This window comes from Accipiter gentilis, chromosome 5 (assembly GCF_929443795.1).
Source record: "Accipiter gentilis chromosome 5, bAccGen1.1, whole genome shotgun sequence".
Classification (NCBI taxonomy): Eukaryota; Metazoa; Chordata; class Aves; order Accipitriformes; family Accipitridae; genus Astur; species Astur gentilis.
In genome coordinates, this window is record NC_064884.1 from 43,413,364 (window position 1) to 43,428,538 (window position 15,175).

A 15,175-nucleotide genomic window follows, 5' to 3' on the forward strand; every position below is an offset into this window, starting at 1 on the left:
TCTATAAAGTTCCTTTAAAACAAATGGGCTAACTATAAACATAGTAGCTCCTGAAGAATCTCCGTGAATATCTTTACTGATGATTTTACATTAAATGACCTCAAACAATCTGAATAGCTTTAAGTTGAAGAATTAAGTATGTTTTGTTGTTGCTGTTTACAGGAATGAAGCTTCTTCTGGAAAGCCATAGCTTTGAAAGGATGTGGGCAATCTGGGTGGAAAACCACAGAATATCAGTTTGTACCATAGCGTTATTGGTAAAATAAATAACGTAATTCTTATGCACAAAACTAGCGTAGCGTTAAGTAAAGGTGAAGAAGGAATTACTTGTTTTTTCTCAAGTTATTCAAAAGCGGTGCTGATTTTGATAGAAACTTTGTTTCCAGTTCAGGAAGGGTGTACCAGCTTGCTGGGGCGGGGGGGGGTGGAGGGGGGCAAGGGAGGTCTACAGTGGTCAAAAAAAAGGCCTAATGGCACTTTCATATAGATAGTGTTGTGATAATGTCTGTAAAATGAGAATAGAACCACAAATTGGCACATAAAAATTGCTGGTTTAGACATTAGGCTTGATAGGTGGGTGAAGTGAGGAACTGTTAAGGACAAATCATTCTGTTTTCAATTTGACGGGGTGGGGGGTGGGGTGGGGGAAGCTTCAGTGAAATCCAGACATCCTGGGCAGTTGGAGATGGAAAGAACGAGTTTTACCAGGGTGGCTGCCTCCTACCATCTGCTGGGAACTCCTGGCTCGCTGTCACAAGCTGTGACTAGTTTGTCTAACATCTTTTGGACTTAAGTAAACCAAGTTTCTACATGAAGGACATGCATTTAGGTCTCATTTAACAGGACTTCTGTTAACTGAGAATCTTATGTGCAAACATGTAAGAACTGGAAGATAGACAAAAATACCAAATGGTAAGGTGGCAGTGGAGTGTTTTGACATCAGGGCTGGTGCGGTGGGGAATTAATACAGAATTTCTCCAGTTCTGGTCCCAAGAGTAATCTCACTAAAGCCTTTTTATAATGACCTTGGCACAAAAAGCGAGCATGATAATTAAATTTGGTGATGAACAAAAGTGGGAGGCTTCAATAATATGAGGGAACTAGAGAATCAATGACTTTGAAGAGTGAGAAATAGAGATGAGATGAAATGTAGCAGCAAAAACTGCAAGGCTGTTAATTTACAGAGGAGGAGAAATTTGTGAAGGATGCTATGAGGTTTTTTACTTCTTGGAAATTAGTGAGGAAAGGAAGTTGGGGTTTAGTATTTGATAAAGGATGGTGGTGAGCCACCACGAAGCTGTGAAAAAGCATGTAGAAAAATTGGTGCAAGAGCAATAATGATGCTGTCAAACAAGAGAGAGAAATTCAAATTGGAACAGGGGCAAAAAAGACTTACCAGGAAGGTACCACAAATACAAAGCTTGTATTATGAAGAGAGAGTGGCTCACTTGTCTGTTACAACGAAGCCTGAAAGGAGATATGATTATCTTCTTGATGTATTTAGAGAGGAAAAATACCAGGGAAGAGGAAAGGATTATTTAAGTAAAAGGATAATCTTGACATGAAAGCAAATGGCTGTAGGCTGGGCATGAAAATGGGGTAGAACAAACAGGAAAGCTAGAAACACTTTTCCAGCATCAGAGCGGTAAAACAGGAGGGACTAAAAAAGGGAAGTCTTAAATACTAACAGCATCAGTCTGGTTTTTAGATGGGAGCTTCAAAGTGGAATCTGTGGAAGTCATCTAGTCCAACCTTCTGCTGAAAGCAAGCCAGCTTCAAAGTTAGGTTATTGGCTTTGTCCACAGCTTCTTGCTCTAGAGAAGTCGGATCTGTTGATCTAAGCATTCCTTTACAGATTCGCATGTCTACCTAGTTAGACATAGTGAGATCTTTTTGTTATCCCATCTAGAGAGTTAAAAAAAAAAAAAAAAAGATAATGATACCACAGATATTACTGTCATGCTTTGGCTAAATCCTAAATTCCTCCTGGTGTGTGGGATTTAGGTTCCTGCACTTGCCCACCCTTTTGAGAAATTTCTCTCTCCAATCCAGTTTTCTTCTTTGTGTGGCTTATCCAGTTGATATAACCTCTTTGACATTGCTGCTGTGTTGCCTGCAAGCAAAACCACTTAAAAAACAATACACTTGCTGCTAGACATTTGCCAGATTGAAAAGCAGCTGCTAAAACATCTGCTTGAGGTGGGTTTCCCAGCAGCAGGGTGGCTATTGCTGTGCCAGGGAAGAAGGGCTGTACTTCTTAAAAAAATAAAAAAATAAAAAAAATAAAAAAAAAAAAAAACAAAACAAAAAAACCAAAACAAAAAAAACCCAAAACCCCAAACCTCTGCTGTTCCTTTTGTGGAAAAGACACTATAAAAATATCATCCTGCAGGTGGACTGGAAGCAGAAGGTGGGAAAGAGCAGCTGAAGCCTGGATGTCACTTTAAAAGGTACGATTTGATTTAATCTCACTTAATGAACTTTGAGTAGAATTCCTGGGTTAGATTGGACGATCACAGTAGCCCTCCTTTGCCCTAAAATCTGTGAAAATCTGTTGTGTAGTATGTTTGGTTGGTTTTCGGGCTTTTCCCCCTCAAAGGTATTTGTATTTAGTGACACTGGTGAGCTTTTTAGCATGAACGTATTCTGCTTATGGTCTGTGTGTTCAAGTTGGCTTGACAGAACTGCTAAATCTTGAAAAAATTGTCATCAGGTGTCTTAGTGAGTGAGTGAGGTCAGCAGTTCCACTTCTAACAACAAAAAAACTTTCCTCATTAAGATAAACTCCTAAATGAAAGGGGAGGAGATGCTGAACTTGAAATGCACTCGGCTAGAGTTCACTTCTGCAGAATAGATCCAGAACTTTACTTTCACGTTGGGTAACTTTAACAGATAGAGTATGTGATTACAGCACGTAGAAACATTGTGATTGTGGAGAAAATGAAATAGTGCGTTTGAAGGCTTAAAAAAGGGAAAGAGCGGTTTACTCTGTTCCTTTGATGTTTGTCACTTACTGCAGCCCCTGGGGAACTGGGGGGGGGACCTGTGATGGCCTGGGGACATAGTCCCGGTTTGATAGTAACAGGGTCTTTTATTAAAACAGCAACTAGAAGATAACATCTCTTGCCACAAATGGCCTGAGTGATGCCATGGGTAACTGTCTCTCGCTTTTCTTTGGAAACCAAAAGAATCCTGCTTTTTCAGCGTCTTTTGGACTTTTTAACGCTCTAGAACTGGATTTGGTTGGGGGGATTTTGCCCTCTTACAAAGGTGCTTTTAAAGCAACAATTAAACTAGTTGCTAAGCTCTACTTGCGAGGAGAGCAAAGCAACAGAGGGTCAACGTGCACAGGACACGTTCCCTCCGCCAGGCCGCTTTGACGTCCACCCAAAACCTGGATGTGGAGTCTGCGAGAGGCGGATGCTGGGGACCCGGTGCGGGGTCGGGTGGTCGATGGGGTGAGGCTGGATCCTGGGTGCCCGCAGCATGGGACGTGCTTTTTTGCAGCCGCGGCCGGGCTCTAGGACCCGGCCGCGCGCCCCGGCTCTAGAACCCGGCCGATGGGGCGGGGCCGAGGAGCCGTCCGTCACCCTGATTGGCAGCTCTCTCTGGGTGGGGCGTGCACTGCCCCCGCCTAGTGGCGGGAGGGGGGGCGGGGCTAGCGCGCGAGCGGAACGGGCCCCCGTGATGGGCAAGCCGGCGCGGCGGGCGGGCACGGCCGATCGCACGCCCATTGGCGAGCGGCGCCGTCGGGTGGGTGGCTCGGCGGCGCGGATTGGCGGGCGGCGGCGGGTCGGCCCCCTGTGATTGGCAGGCGGCGGCAGCGGGTGCGCGGCGGCCGCCGAGCGGTTTGTTTTGCTCGCGGCCCGGGCGCCCTGTGGTGGCGGCGGCGGCGGCGGGGACCGACCGGGACCGCCCGTCGTGTCCCGTCCCGTGTCCCCCCCTTCCCACCCCCGCCGCCGCGGCGGGATCCGGAGCGCAGCCGCCGGAAGGAGGAGGAGGCGGCGGCGGCGCGGGCCTGGGAATGTGGCGGCGGCTGTGAGCCCTCCCCCTCGGCCCGGCCGCCATGGAGCCGCGGCGGTGACAGCCCCGTACCTCAGCGCGCCGCCGCCCGCCGGGCGCGGGCCCCGCCGCCCGCCGAGATGGGTGAGAGCCGGGGGGGCGGGGTGGGAGAGCGGCTCGCTGCCCTCGGCGGGGCCCCGGGGCTGGCCTCACGGGCCTGCGGCGGAGGGGAGGAGGAAGGGGGGGGGGGGCGGGCGGGCCGCGGCGGGGGGCTCCCCGCCGCACCGGGGAAGGGGGGCAGCGGGCCCCTGGGCCGCCCCGCGGCGCGGCGGGCCTTCGGTAGGCGGTGAGCGGGGCGGGGGGGCCGCAGTCTGAGGGAGCTGAACTGCAAACCGGGGCCTCTCGGGGCTGGGGAGGCCGGGGGAGAGAGGGGGGTGTCGGGCCGCCGCCGGCGTCCCTCGGGCCGGCCGGGTGTGCGGCCACCGGAGGGTCGGTGCTGGACGGGGCCGGCTGCCCGGCGTGGGTTTCGGTCCCCCGGGGTGGTGACATGGGTCATCGGCTGAGCGGATAAGCGCCTGTTGTGCGCAACCAGCTTATTTCAAAGGATTTCTTTTAAATCTTGGAATAAACGTGTTGTACTAGAAAGCGCGGCGAGTCCCCCGGGGCAGTTCGGTAGCGCTGCCTGCCCCAGCCACACACAGACGCGCACCCGACCTCAGACTTTTACTAAAATTGGCCAGACAGAGTAACGGAGGATCAGTAGGTCAGGCTTCGGGGTTGAGGGAGTTTTTGCAGCCTCTAAGAATCGGGTTGTCTGGTTTTGGGACGGGAAATTATGTGCTTTAACTTAAAGGGGAAAATCTTTACTGTGGTATTAATTGTAGCTTGGGAGTCTATCAAAATAGCTTTTTCTCTGTGCAGCTTCCATTGAATTCTCGCTTGCCATACTTAAGCCAGACAGTAACACATTAAAAACAAGCAAAGGAGTTGGAGGAACTGTTTTTCAACGGTAAAAACTTGCTATCAGAAGTTGCCGTAACTGAATTGGAATGATTAATTCTTTTGGACTGTATGTCCTGTATAAAGAACTGCTTATGGGTTTGGGGTTTTCTTGTGTTAACCTAGCTCCCTTTTGAGTTTAAAGAGGAGTCTCATGTACTAGAACTAAAAAATTAATTTTTCTAAACCAGAACTTACTCATTTGCATATTGGCAAGGAAATTACTACTGCTGTCGTAAGTGCGGGGTTGCATTGCTTTGTGGACTACTATTTTAATGGTTCTTCCCTACACTCAAGTTTAGTTTTCTAAGACTGTCCTTCATTATTTAGTCTATATGCACAATTAGTTCTTACATTTATACTGTAAATTCATAAAGCATTGCAAATGTCGCTCAAAGCAAAAGTAAAGCAACTTCATTTCCTTTGTACTCTGCCTTGATTTTGTAAATACAACAAATACATGCAGATCCATCAGTAGACTTCTCTTTTTAAAAAGAGAGGCATAGTATTATTGGGTCTGTATCTTCTCTAAAGGAACCAGCCAGATGGTATATAAGCTTAAAATAGTTGAGAAGGAAGAAGTTGGATTTCCACAGACGTGTTTTCCAAGGGCAATTGGACACCTGCTTGTAAACATGTGAGTGCAAATGTACAATTTCATGGACCATTCCACCTTAGCATTGTACACTTGTGCTGGAGTAATCACGGTACAGCCACAGGCAGATCGCTCATGATAGGGAAGATCTTACCTAAATTCATTAGGCCGTTGTGAGCAAATCATCTAAAGGATGCTGGGTAACAGGCTAGATCGCACTCTACTTTTCTTCCATCTTGTTTTTCGTAAACTAATCTGAAAGATACGTGGGGTGGTTAGCAGTAAGAGCTTGGTATCGCCATTTCTCCTAACTCCTTTGGTGCAGATGACACTTACTGAGGATGACTCTCTGGCCCTTTACAGAAGGGGCTATGACTGAGGGTCACTTCCTTACAGAGAGCTCCTTGGCAGCGTTTAAAATAGAGATACTCGCTTCTAATACTGAAAAACGTGTATATATCTGGGAAACAGAGGGGAGAGCGGTGTTTGGGCTGGATGGTGTGTGGCAGGCCTAGACGAAATGCGCGCTGCAGGCCCAGCTGCAGTTGAGTCTTTCCCTCGATCTGCTCTTTTTTCCTGCCTGTGTCACTTCCTTCCCTTGGCTCACACACGCACCCATAGCAGAGCTCGGAGCTCCCGGCTTTAGCGGCAGTGACACCCCTGGTGTGCTGTGGGGGAGGGGAGCGGGGCTGAGCCTACAGGTTAGGACCAGCTTAAATCCCAACCTTTTTATTTAATTTGTGGGTGAGAAGAGGTACCCCAAATATATACCACATGAATCGGGTTCGTAGAGAAGCCCTGATTTTTCTTTTAAGTCTACAATCCAGGTCACTTGCAATTTCCTAAAAATTACGCAGAACAGCAGGGTTTTTTTATCACTGAGACTGTCGCAGAATACCCAGTGTTTCGTTTGATGGCATGTTGTGAAGGACTCAAAATTAAACTTTTTAAAAAAACTTTTTTCAGAACTTTAACGTAAACTCAGTTTGCCTGCCTCACTTGTGAAATTTACTCATTGCCCTCAGATCTGCTGATCATTTGTACAAGCAATCAGTTTTGCTGTTGTAGTGGTAGATAACAAACACACGCTTATTTGTTCACTTTTTTCTTTTTTAAACAAATGCGGCATCATGCCTTCTATTATCATGCTATATAAAATAGCATCCTGGTTTATAGGGGTTTACAGACTTCCTGTTTTTACCAATGTGCAGATGCTTTTACTGTGAACTTTGTGATTTTTTTCAAAACCGTTTCCATTTCTGCCACAGCAAATACACTGACTTGCTCAGACCTGTGTAATAAACCACATATTAGTTGAAGTAAATGCTTTATGCAGAGGAATAGCTTTCTCTGTGAGTAGCAGTTCCCTTTTATCGATGTTATAAAAATCCTTGAGTGTAGTTTTTAAAACATGAAAAGCATTTCCTGGACAACATCTTTCCCGCACAAAGCAGAACTGTGTTTCCCAGACCTACTGGAGACCTAGCAAAACAGGGTCTCTCAGTGCGCTTCAAAAATTGCTTAGTTTTCATTTGTAATAACTTTTGCATTGTGTGATTAATGTGATGCTGCTGCACGTGCTTCTTTAAAGTCAATCTATGGAAATCCTCTATTTTGATGGAAATAAAGAAGTATTCATGCTTCTCAACGTTAAATCCATCACAATGCTATCCTAACTGGAAACATTTTTTCCCTATGCAAACTCGGATCGATGTGTGACATTTATTTTGTTTTAAAAAGATAAATACTCCATCGTTTCCTACCTCACCAACATAGGGATGAATTACAGAATGTATGTTTTGGAACTAGGGAGCCAATAGCTCAGTGTAAGGCTGTTAAAACATGTATAATCACGCCAGATTCAAATTCACCTGAAGTTGTTCCATCAGTCTTTGATAGTACATTAAGTGTTCCTTTTTGCATGGATGCAAGTAAGGTTTCAGCATTAGCACTTGACTACAGAGGAAACTGAGTTTACAGTGAGTGAGATACAGGCCTTGCAGTGCACTAGCTGGGGTTTAGATGCTTGCCACATGCTGCTCTTAAGAGTTTCATGTCTTAGCATATTGTAAATTGACAAGTTGCCTTAACTAATAAACAAATTCACTATGTAGCTGAGCTACAATCTTTATTAAGAGATACGTAATTGGTTAGATGCCTGTCCTCTTTGCCCACTTCCTCATACAAATGAGATGCTGTAAACCAGCTGACTTTATACACAGCCTGGGCTTTGGGATCAAACACCTGTAGCTGATGGTTGCATTGTAATTGTTGATCCTTCTTTTCAAGGGATGTGTCATACTGTTTAGATGGGAGTTCTTATTTGTAAACATATTCTTTGATTGACTTGATTTCTTGTCATGAGTGCTTAGTTATAAACTGCTTTCATAGCTGTTTTGCTTCTTGCCCAAAGGAACTCTGCCAAGACAAGCTCTTCTTCATCCTCCTGGTATCTGGCCAAACCCAAACTGCACTGTAGTGGAAAACTTGTATCCCAGCTCTTCACAGCATGTTTTGGGTGGTAGGCGCTCCAGGGGTATGCCAGTCCATAATTTCTAATATTTTGTTGTGCAAAGTTATAGTCTTTGTCTGCCAGGTGACTCAAAGGCTGTGCTTAGTATCAAACAAGATGAAAGAATAAGAGTAAATTGGAGACACTCCAGTAAGGTAAAAGGTTAAACGTTCAAACGTAAAGTTGGAAACAATTTGGTGGTGGGGGAAGTTGTGCACTTAGTTAGCTACCTGGAACTTTAACTTCATTCACAACTGTTTTTTCAAATTTTCTTCCCACAAGGGGTTACTTAGTGCTGAGATGGATCCTAGCAATTATTTCCTTTGGCTGATGTGCTTTTCAAAAAAGCAACCTCTTGCTTTGGTTGTGTTACTTATACCCCTTGCTTCTTTTGCATGCAGTTGGAATTTCAAGGAGTACTCTCCCTTCTCCACTACCACAATGTAGTTATTGTCTCATTTGGCTTGTCTTGGACAGCAGAGATTTGGTGGGTTTTGATTTTGGTGGTTTTTTTTAAGTAACTTCATTTTCTTTGTTCTGCTTTCCTTTTTGAAGAGTTTTACTCTAATTAACACCTTCTGCAAATGCATCGGGACATTTCTTTCCATTCCCCCCTGTCGCTTGGCCTAGGCTTGATGTTTCTGTTAGTATATAGTGAAGACCATACTGGAAGTACCGCTGCTCTAGTGTTTAGTACTCAGAAAGCTGAAACAGACCTTCTGGGCAGAAACTATCAGTTGTACCATTAGTGTGACTGTTGTCCTGATGGGGACTTTTTTAGATGTTGCCCCCTTAAAAACAGGTATATTTTTCCCCCTTTTTGCTTGTAAATTTTGATAGTGTTCACACCCTGCATGCTTTAGAAGCTGTATGTGTCCTACAGCTGTCATCTTTTAAGCATTGCGAAAATCTAGGTTGTTACTCAGACATTGATTAATTATGAACCCAGTCTTCTGCATAAAACATAAGCTTCATTGAGAGACACTCATGAACAAATGCATAACATGAAATTGAAGAAACAAATAGTCCCAATGAATCCCCTTTACAGAGAAATACAGATGCAAGACGGTCCGTAATTTAATGTACAGCAATTGTTCCCAGGACAACGCTTCCAAATGGTAAGCCATTACCTATCCAAATCAGTCTCATAAGTCAGAAACAAATGTGTAGCTATGCTGGATTTTTAAAATCAAGTTTTAGTTATTCACAGATCAGCCTCAAAAATGCTCGTTTTGATTTAAGCATGTCAAACTGATATGTTTAAGGACTTTGGGAAGACAGAAGGACTCTAGCATATCAAGCACTGCACACCTGACACTGTCATACAAGTAGGGATGAGATAACCTTATCTATGGATTTACTGGTTCACATTGCTTCCAAAAGTTCCAGCTGTCAAAAAAAGAAAAAAAAATTTGCATCCAAACTGGTGGTCAAATCAAACCAGACTCATTCAGCAGATTCCTCTTCTGGGCATGTTCACAGCTGATCTAATCTCTGGTTCAAATTTCATGCCTAATTTATGCCTCAATATCAGGAAGGATTTAACTGGACATATTATTTGCCAAGGAAACAACGCTTTATCCCTAAAAACTCTGGAGTCTGGATATGTGAGGCAGCAGCCCAGCAATACAGTAGGTGTGAGTGTGGCAATAGCAGATCCTCTGAGTGACAGCATCTGATGCTGCTTTGTTACCTTGGTGGCACAGCGCCTAGGAGCAAAGCACAGTCCCATTTTGAACCAAACCTCATGTGTCATCATCTTCTACCATTTGCAGTATCGAGGAATTTAGAATTGTTACGCTTGCAAAAGCAAAGGATTCTTTTCAGTAGCTTTTAGACACCTTATTTTATGGTAGTGTCCATCACAGCCCAGCTACTATGCATTTCTGTCCTTTTTTGTCTTTATTTTTCTCTAGGCTTCGTACAAAATTCTGCTAAATATTGCTTCTTTCCGCAAAGCTAACAAGCAATGGAAGAACACTTTAAATTGATTACATCAAGAATCTTAGCTTCAGAAAGTAATTTTCAGTCAGTAGTAGGTACAAGAAGTATTTCAATGTGTGCTTTTTCTTTTCGGGCATTTGCAAGAAGCCTTGAATTGAACCTGCTGCATTATACTCTGCCAGCAGACAGTGTTCTTAATGCTGTGCGATTTGAATCTGTTCAGTAGATCTTGAAGCCTCATAAAATGGTTTGAACTTTGTTCCATCAGCTTGTTTTGGGGAAAGAGAGGAATGTGTTGGGGAAATCAGTGCCTTTGAATTCAGAGATATTCTAAGATGACTCTTTGTCCAGATTTTCATTTTTCTTTCTACTGGCTGTGGTTTGTTCCGCTAGCAAGCAAGAATTCTAAGTTAACAGGATATAAAATTGGAAAGAACAGATTCTTACTGGGTTTTCCTTGGCAGAAACACATCAGTTTGGCCTTTCTAAATGACCTATGATGATCTAGCAAATCTGTCCCAAGTTGTGCTGTTTGTTGTGAAGCAATTTGAACAGAACCAGGGGCTGGGGCTATTTATTCTGAACCTTACTGTGGCCAAATCATTCTGTGACATTGGACAATGACTTAAAATTTACCTGTCTATTTACTACTTCATAGTAGGTCGAGTTTGGGCTTTTTATGACTAAAAGAAATTACAGTGTATTTGCAAAGATCCTAAAAAGAATTGTCTTCCTATGAGCCAGCAAAAAAACAAGTGTAACACAGAAGTGTTACAGTTGAAATTCACCCAGGAAACTTACTACTAAAATTCTTGTGCATCGCAGATGAACAAGAGGCCTTGAAATCCATCATGAAGGACCTGGTAGCACTCCAGATGAGCCGACGCCACAGACTGACTGGATATGATACCATGAAGAATAAAGACACTGCTCACTCCAACAAACAGGTAATAGGCCATTTAGTGAGTACTTGAAATTGTTACCTGGAGGCGGAAGAGGCAGAGTAGGTTGACGTGGGTCTGCTGCCTCTCTGTTCTGTCTTGTGCTTCTGACTGCTGAAGCATCACAGATGGATTAGCTCCCTGTTCTTGCTTGGGCTGTGTTGCCAACATGGTAGCTTTTTTATTTACTTACCTTTATGGACTAGGGAGGATGCAGTTTTGATAATTTGCAACATTTTAGTATTCTACCTTCCTCCCACATGTGTTTTTGATGGGGTTTGGTGTGTAGATTAGCTAAAAAGTTTACCAAGTGGTTTTCTGGTTTCACAGTTGTGTTGCCTTTTTTTTTTTAAATGACTTTATTATTTTTAAAGAAAAAACACAATGCCAGCAGTCCACCCCTCTTGGGCAGCCCTGCAATAACAAACCAGTGTGCCTCTGCAGTGGAAGAAAAAAAAATTCCGGTAAGAAACCTGGCTTCCTATTCAATATTAGCAATTATAAATTAGGAGCATGTTTTAAAGTTGTGTGCGGTGACCTTTATAGAATTCATTTAAGCAGGTGTTGGAGGCCAGGAAAGCTTTTCTATACTGACTTTGTCATGGTGTAGCGGTATGATGCACTTTTCATTGTAGTGGAAAAAGTACTTAAAGCAGGGAACTAAGAAGCATAATGATGAAAAGGAAACAAGTATTTCCATTTCTGATGCAAAAGGAGGCCACTTCAGTTTAAAGCTGCATAAAGCAGTCTGTCAGATAATGAACTAATGCTGGTCTCACCTTCACATGATTCAGACTGCATATGAATACAGAGTGAAGATCCTGATAAAAGGTAGTCAAATTGAAGTCGATCCAAGAACAGTGAAGGGGATTGTCTGAAAGGACTGGTTTTAGTGAAACTGTAATAAACCTTGCTTCAGTGAAAAAGGAAACAGCTATTTGCAGGTGTCTGAATAGAGGCAACGTCCTTAGCGGGGAGTATTGTCTGGAGTTACCCAGTCCTACGTCACATGAAGATGGGAATGAAACTAACCTTCATTTGGGTATGGGGATGTGAAGTCCATTTTTCCAACAGAAATACTTTTCCCAAGGTAATAAAGTGTCAGGTTCATTCAGTATTGCTAGAGACTCTTTTTCATAGAGAAAACTACTGCATTGACTTCCTAGTAGAGAGAAAGGACAGAATAATATTGCTCTGTCAGTATATGCTGCATGTCATTTTAATGAAATACTTCAATGCAAAAGCAACAATTTCAGTGAAGAATTGTTTGTCCATTACTGTCTTAAAAAATTAAATCAAGTTGCTAGCAGTTAAACTAACATTAACAGGACAAGTTGCCTATATCAGTAAAATAACTCTTTCTGGTTATATTCCTATTACAGGCTTAAGCTTTTTGCAGCAGGCTTTAAAGTTCATGCCTGTCTCTTCCTTATGCTTTGTCTGCTCATAATCTACTTGTTCAGCTGGGATCTGGGATTTCCTCGAATGTGCTGACAAATCCGTAGATGGAGTAGTACGAAATCCTTTCCAGATCACTTTGAAACGTAAATTCAGGGATGTCTTAAACCAAAATCTGTAATCATTATTTATGATACTGCATCACAGAACTGGAACGCTAAAGTACTAAACTTGGATTTGATTTCTTACTCATCTCTTAGGACAGTTTATGCAAGTTGCTTTAAAAAGTGGTTTATATAGGTGATAGGTTTGCTGCTTTCAAAGGAAACAAAAACCACTAGATGTTTAACTCCTTTAGGTTCTTTCTGAAATCTAAACACCAAGATCACTTTGAATACGTTTTTTTGCATCTTTGAAAAATAGACACAAGTGGCCAGTGTTTGATCCTTTTGGAAAAGTCATCAGGAGGAGCCAAATTCCGCCCCCCCCCCCCCCGCCTTCCCTTTGTTACAAATTATAGGTTTGAATGCATGCAATGGAGTTGAGGAAGATACTGTAGTTTGCTTAGGTACCAGCAAGTTTAAGAAGGGTTTCCACAGAGCCCTGAAGATCTTTGCATTTTCTAATTTTAACTAACAAGAGCTTTGTCACTTAGCTGTTTCATGACCTAAAACACATCTTGAGGTCAGAAATTTAATGTGAAAAATTAAGTTCATCCAGACAGTCCTATTTGTTTCCCTTAGACTATTTAGGGCTATTTATAATAGTATAGCATAAAAAAAAATCCAGAGCCTTCCTTCCCTGAAAATCCTAATGTAAAAGAATCATTTCTCCATCCATTATGTCTAAGAAACAACTCTTTGATCAGTAGTTGGCTGGTGGACATCTTTTAAAGTTTATTATTCCTGTGCTGTTTGTTGCATTTTTCCTTTGCTGTTCAATTAAAATGAGCTCTCTAGAATTTGCTTCATTTGGTTTTTTTTCCTAGAGCAAGTTCTTTCTCTTCCCGCATCTGAGAAAATGCCTTTGGTAAAGTTACGTGTGAATTACTGACCTGCAGATGATCATTGCTCTGATTGGGAAGCTTATATGTCATGATCAATTCTGTACCTGCAGTATTGCTGCAGGAATACTATGTACTGGCAGTGATTGCATGGGTCCCTTTGAACTGCATTCTTGACCACTAGGCCTGCCAGATACTTCCTCTAGCTAAAGAGCATTTCCTGGCCACATTTTTTTGAAGTTCCTAGATGTATGATTGCCTATTGTCTAAGGCTTTCACAGATGGCTTAATCTATTCCAATCACATAAATTGTGCAGCAGAAATTATGGAGTCTTATCAGAGCAGATTTTTCCTTTTTATTTTTATCTTTGTGACCTAAATTGGGATTTGAACTTTGATCTCCAGAGTTGAAAGTTCAGCATGTTGACTCTTCCATGCCACATAACATCTTCTGAGTTTACAGTGAAATGCGCAGGTTGCGTGGTCAGTGCTTTCAACCATCTGCTAGATATGGATGATCCCTTTGCACTTCAAAAGATGACACATAGTTAACTGCTTTGTAATTTCATAGTTTGAGTTTCAGGGGCTGCATTTTTGCAAAAGTGGAGATTTAGTCTGTGTCTTAAGAATAAAGAATGTAGCATATTCCATGTATCTCTCTCTTTTTTGCCATAGAAGAAAACATGCTTGCTTTGAGAATGCACAAAGAAAATTAGCTTCAGTTCAGGCAAATATGCAGTTGGACTCAGTTTCAGATTTCTGCCATACAGTGTTAAAGATGGATTAATTTTCCTTAAGCTATATTTCAGTGTCCTCTGTTTAAGTGACACTTAATAAAAAATACAACTTAGTTTTTACCCCTTTCCTTAACTTTCTCCATGGAAGCTGAAGCAGCCTGTGGACAACAAGTGGCTGATGTGAACACAGCACCATGAGGAATGGAGAAGTTGCTGAAGGAGAAAGATATCAGACTTGTGTTCTGGTTAGCCTTTTGAGGAGTTGATGCCTGCTGCAATCACAAATTGACCTGCTTTGTGTTTGGGCCTTAAAATCATTATATGATCCATTTGTGTGCTTTTTATATATGCTGGATTTGCATTGTGAACTAACCTTTTGTTCTTTCTTCTGCAGAATGATGTAAGGATAAAATTTGAACATAACGGCGAAAGACGGTAAGTCTGTCTTCACTACTTTGATTCTTTGCTTAGTAGAATAACTTAGTCATTAGTAAATTAGTTTAAATATTGTGTTGGCTTCACTTTCCTTGTTCCTGAATGAAAAACACACAGTAAAGGCAACAGCAAACAGGTCATACACAACTTGGTTATTTTTAAAAATCAGTGTGGCTTATAACACTTTGCTTTATTTTCGTAGTATCTATTTGTAAGTGAATTGCAGTAATATTAAAAAGCCGCCAGCCTGAAACAAATTCAGCCTGATAGTCTTATTTCAGATATGTTCCCTATTTGTTTCATTTAACTGAAACCAAATGAAACTGATCAAATTAGTGTCATTCTTTTCTAGTTTCTCACTTCCTGATGACCTATCACTATCACTGTCCTGCTGTGACTGAGCAACAGATACAGCAAGGGAAGATTATTTTTTTCATTGGTCTAAAAGTTTCCTTGTAATTTCCTTTGATACTTAGTTTGAGACGCTTTCTTTTACAAAAAACAGAATTAACTGAATTAGCATTTTCAGTGTTTATAGTATTGTTTCTAATGGATAAAATTGCCTAGACATTTCAAAGTAGGTTTCAAAGCCCCTTACCTGCCATCAAG

The 15,175-nt window shown here is 42.4% G+C and overlaps 2 protein-coding genes across 3 annotated transcripts in view; both read left to right on the forward strand.

The window, feature by feature from the left end:
- The window catches only part of DCAF7 (DDB1 and CUL4 associated factor 7), a 31,071-nt gene extending 20,162 nt beyond the window's left edge, over positions 1–10,909 (forward strand). Inside the window, exons 9-11 of the transcript XR_007506066.1 lie at positions 163–257; positions 2,393–2,450; positions 10,878–10,909. The gene's annotated coding sequence lies outside the window, so the exon portion shown is untranslated. The remainder of the gene's footprint in view (positions 1–162; positions 258–2,392; positions 2,451–10,877) is intronic.
- Positions 3,826–15,175, forward strand: part of MAP3K3 (mitogen-activated protein kinase kinase kinase 3) — a 44,450-nt gene continuing 33,100 nt past the window's right edge. For both annotated transcript variants that reach the window (XM_049800873.1, XM_049800874.1), the window contains exons 1-4: positions 3,826–4,146; positions 10,878–10,999; positions 11,368–11,457; positions 14,526–14,566. In XM_049800873.1, the coding sequence (XP_049656830.1) occupies positions 4,143–4,146; positions 10,878–10,999; positions 11,368–11,457; positions 14,526–14,566 (257 nt within the window). In that variant the 5' untranslated portion in view covers positions 3,826–4,142. The remainder of the gene's footprint in view (positions 4,147–10,877; positions 11,000–11,367; positions 11,458–14,525; positions 14,567–15,175) is intronic.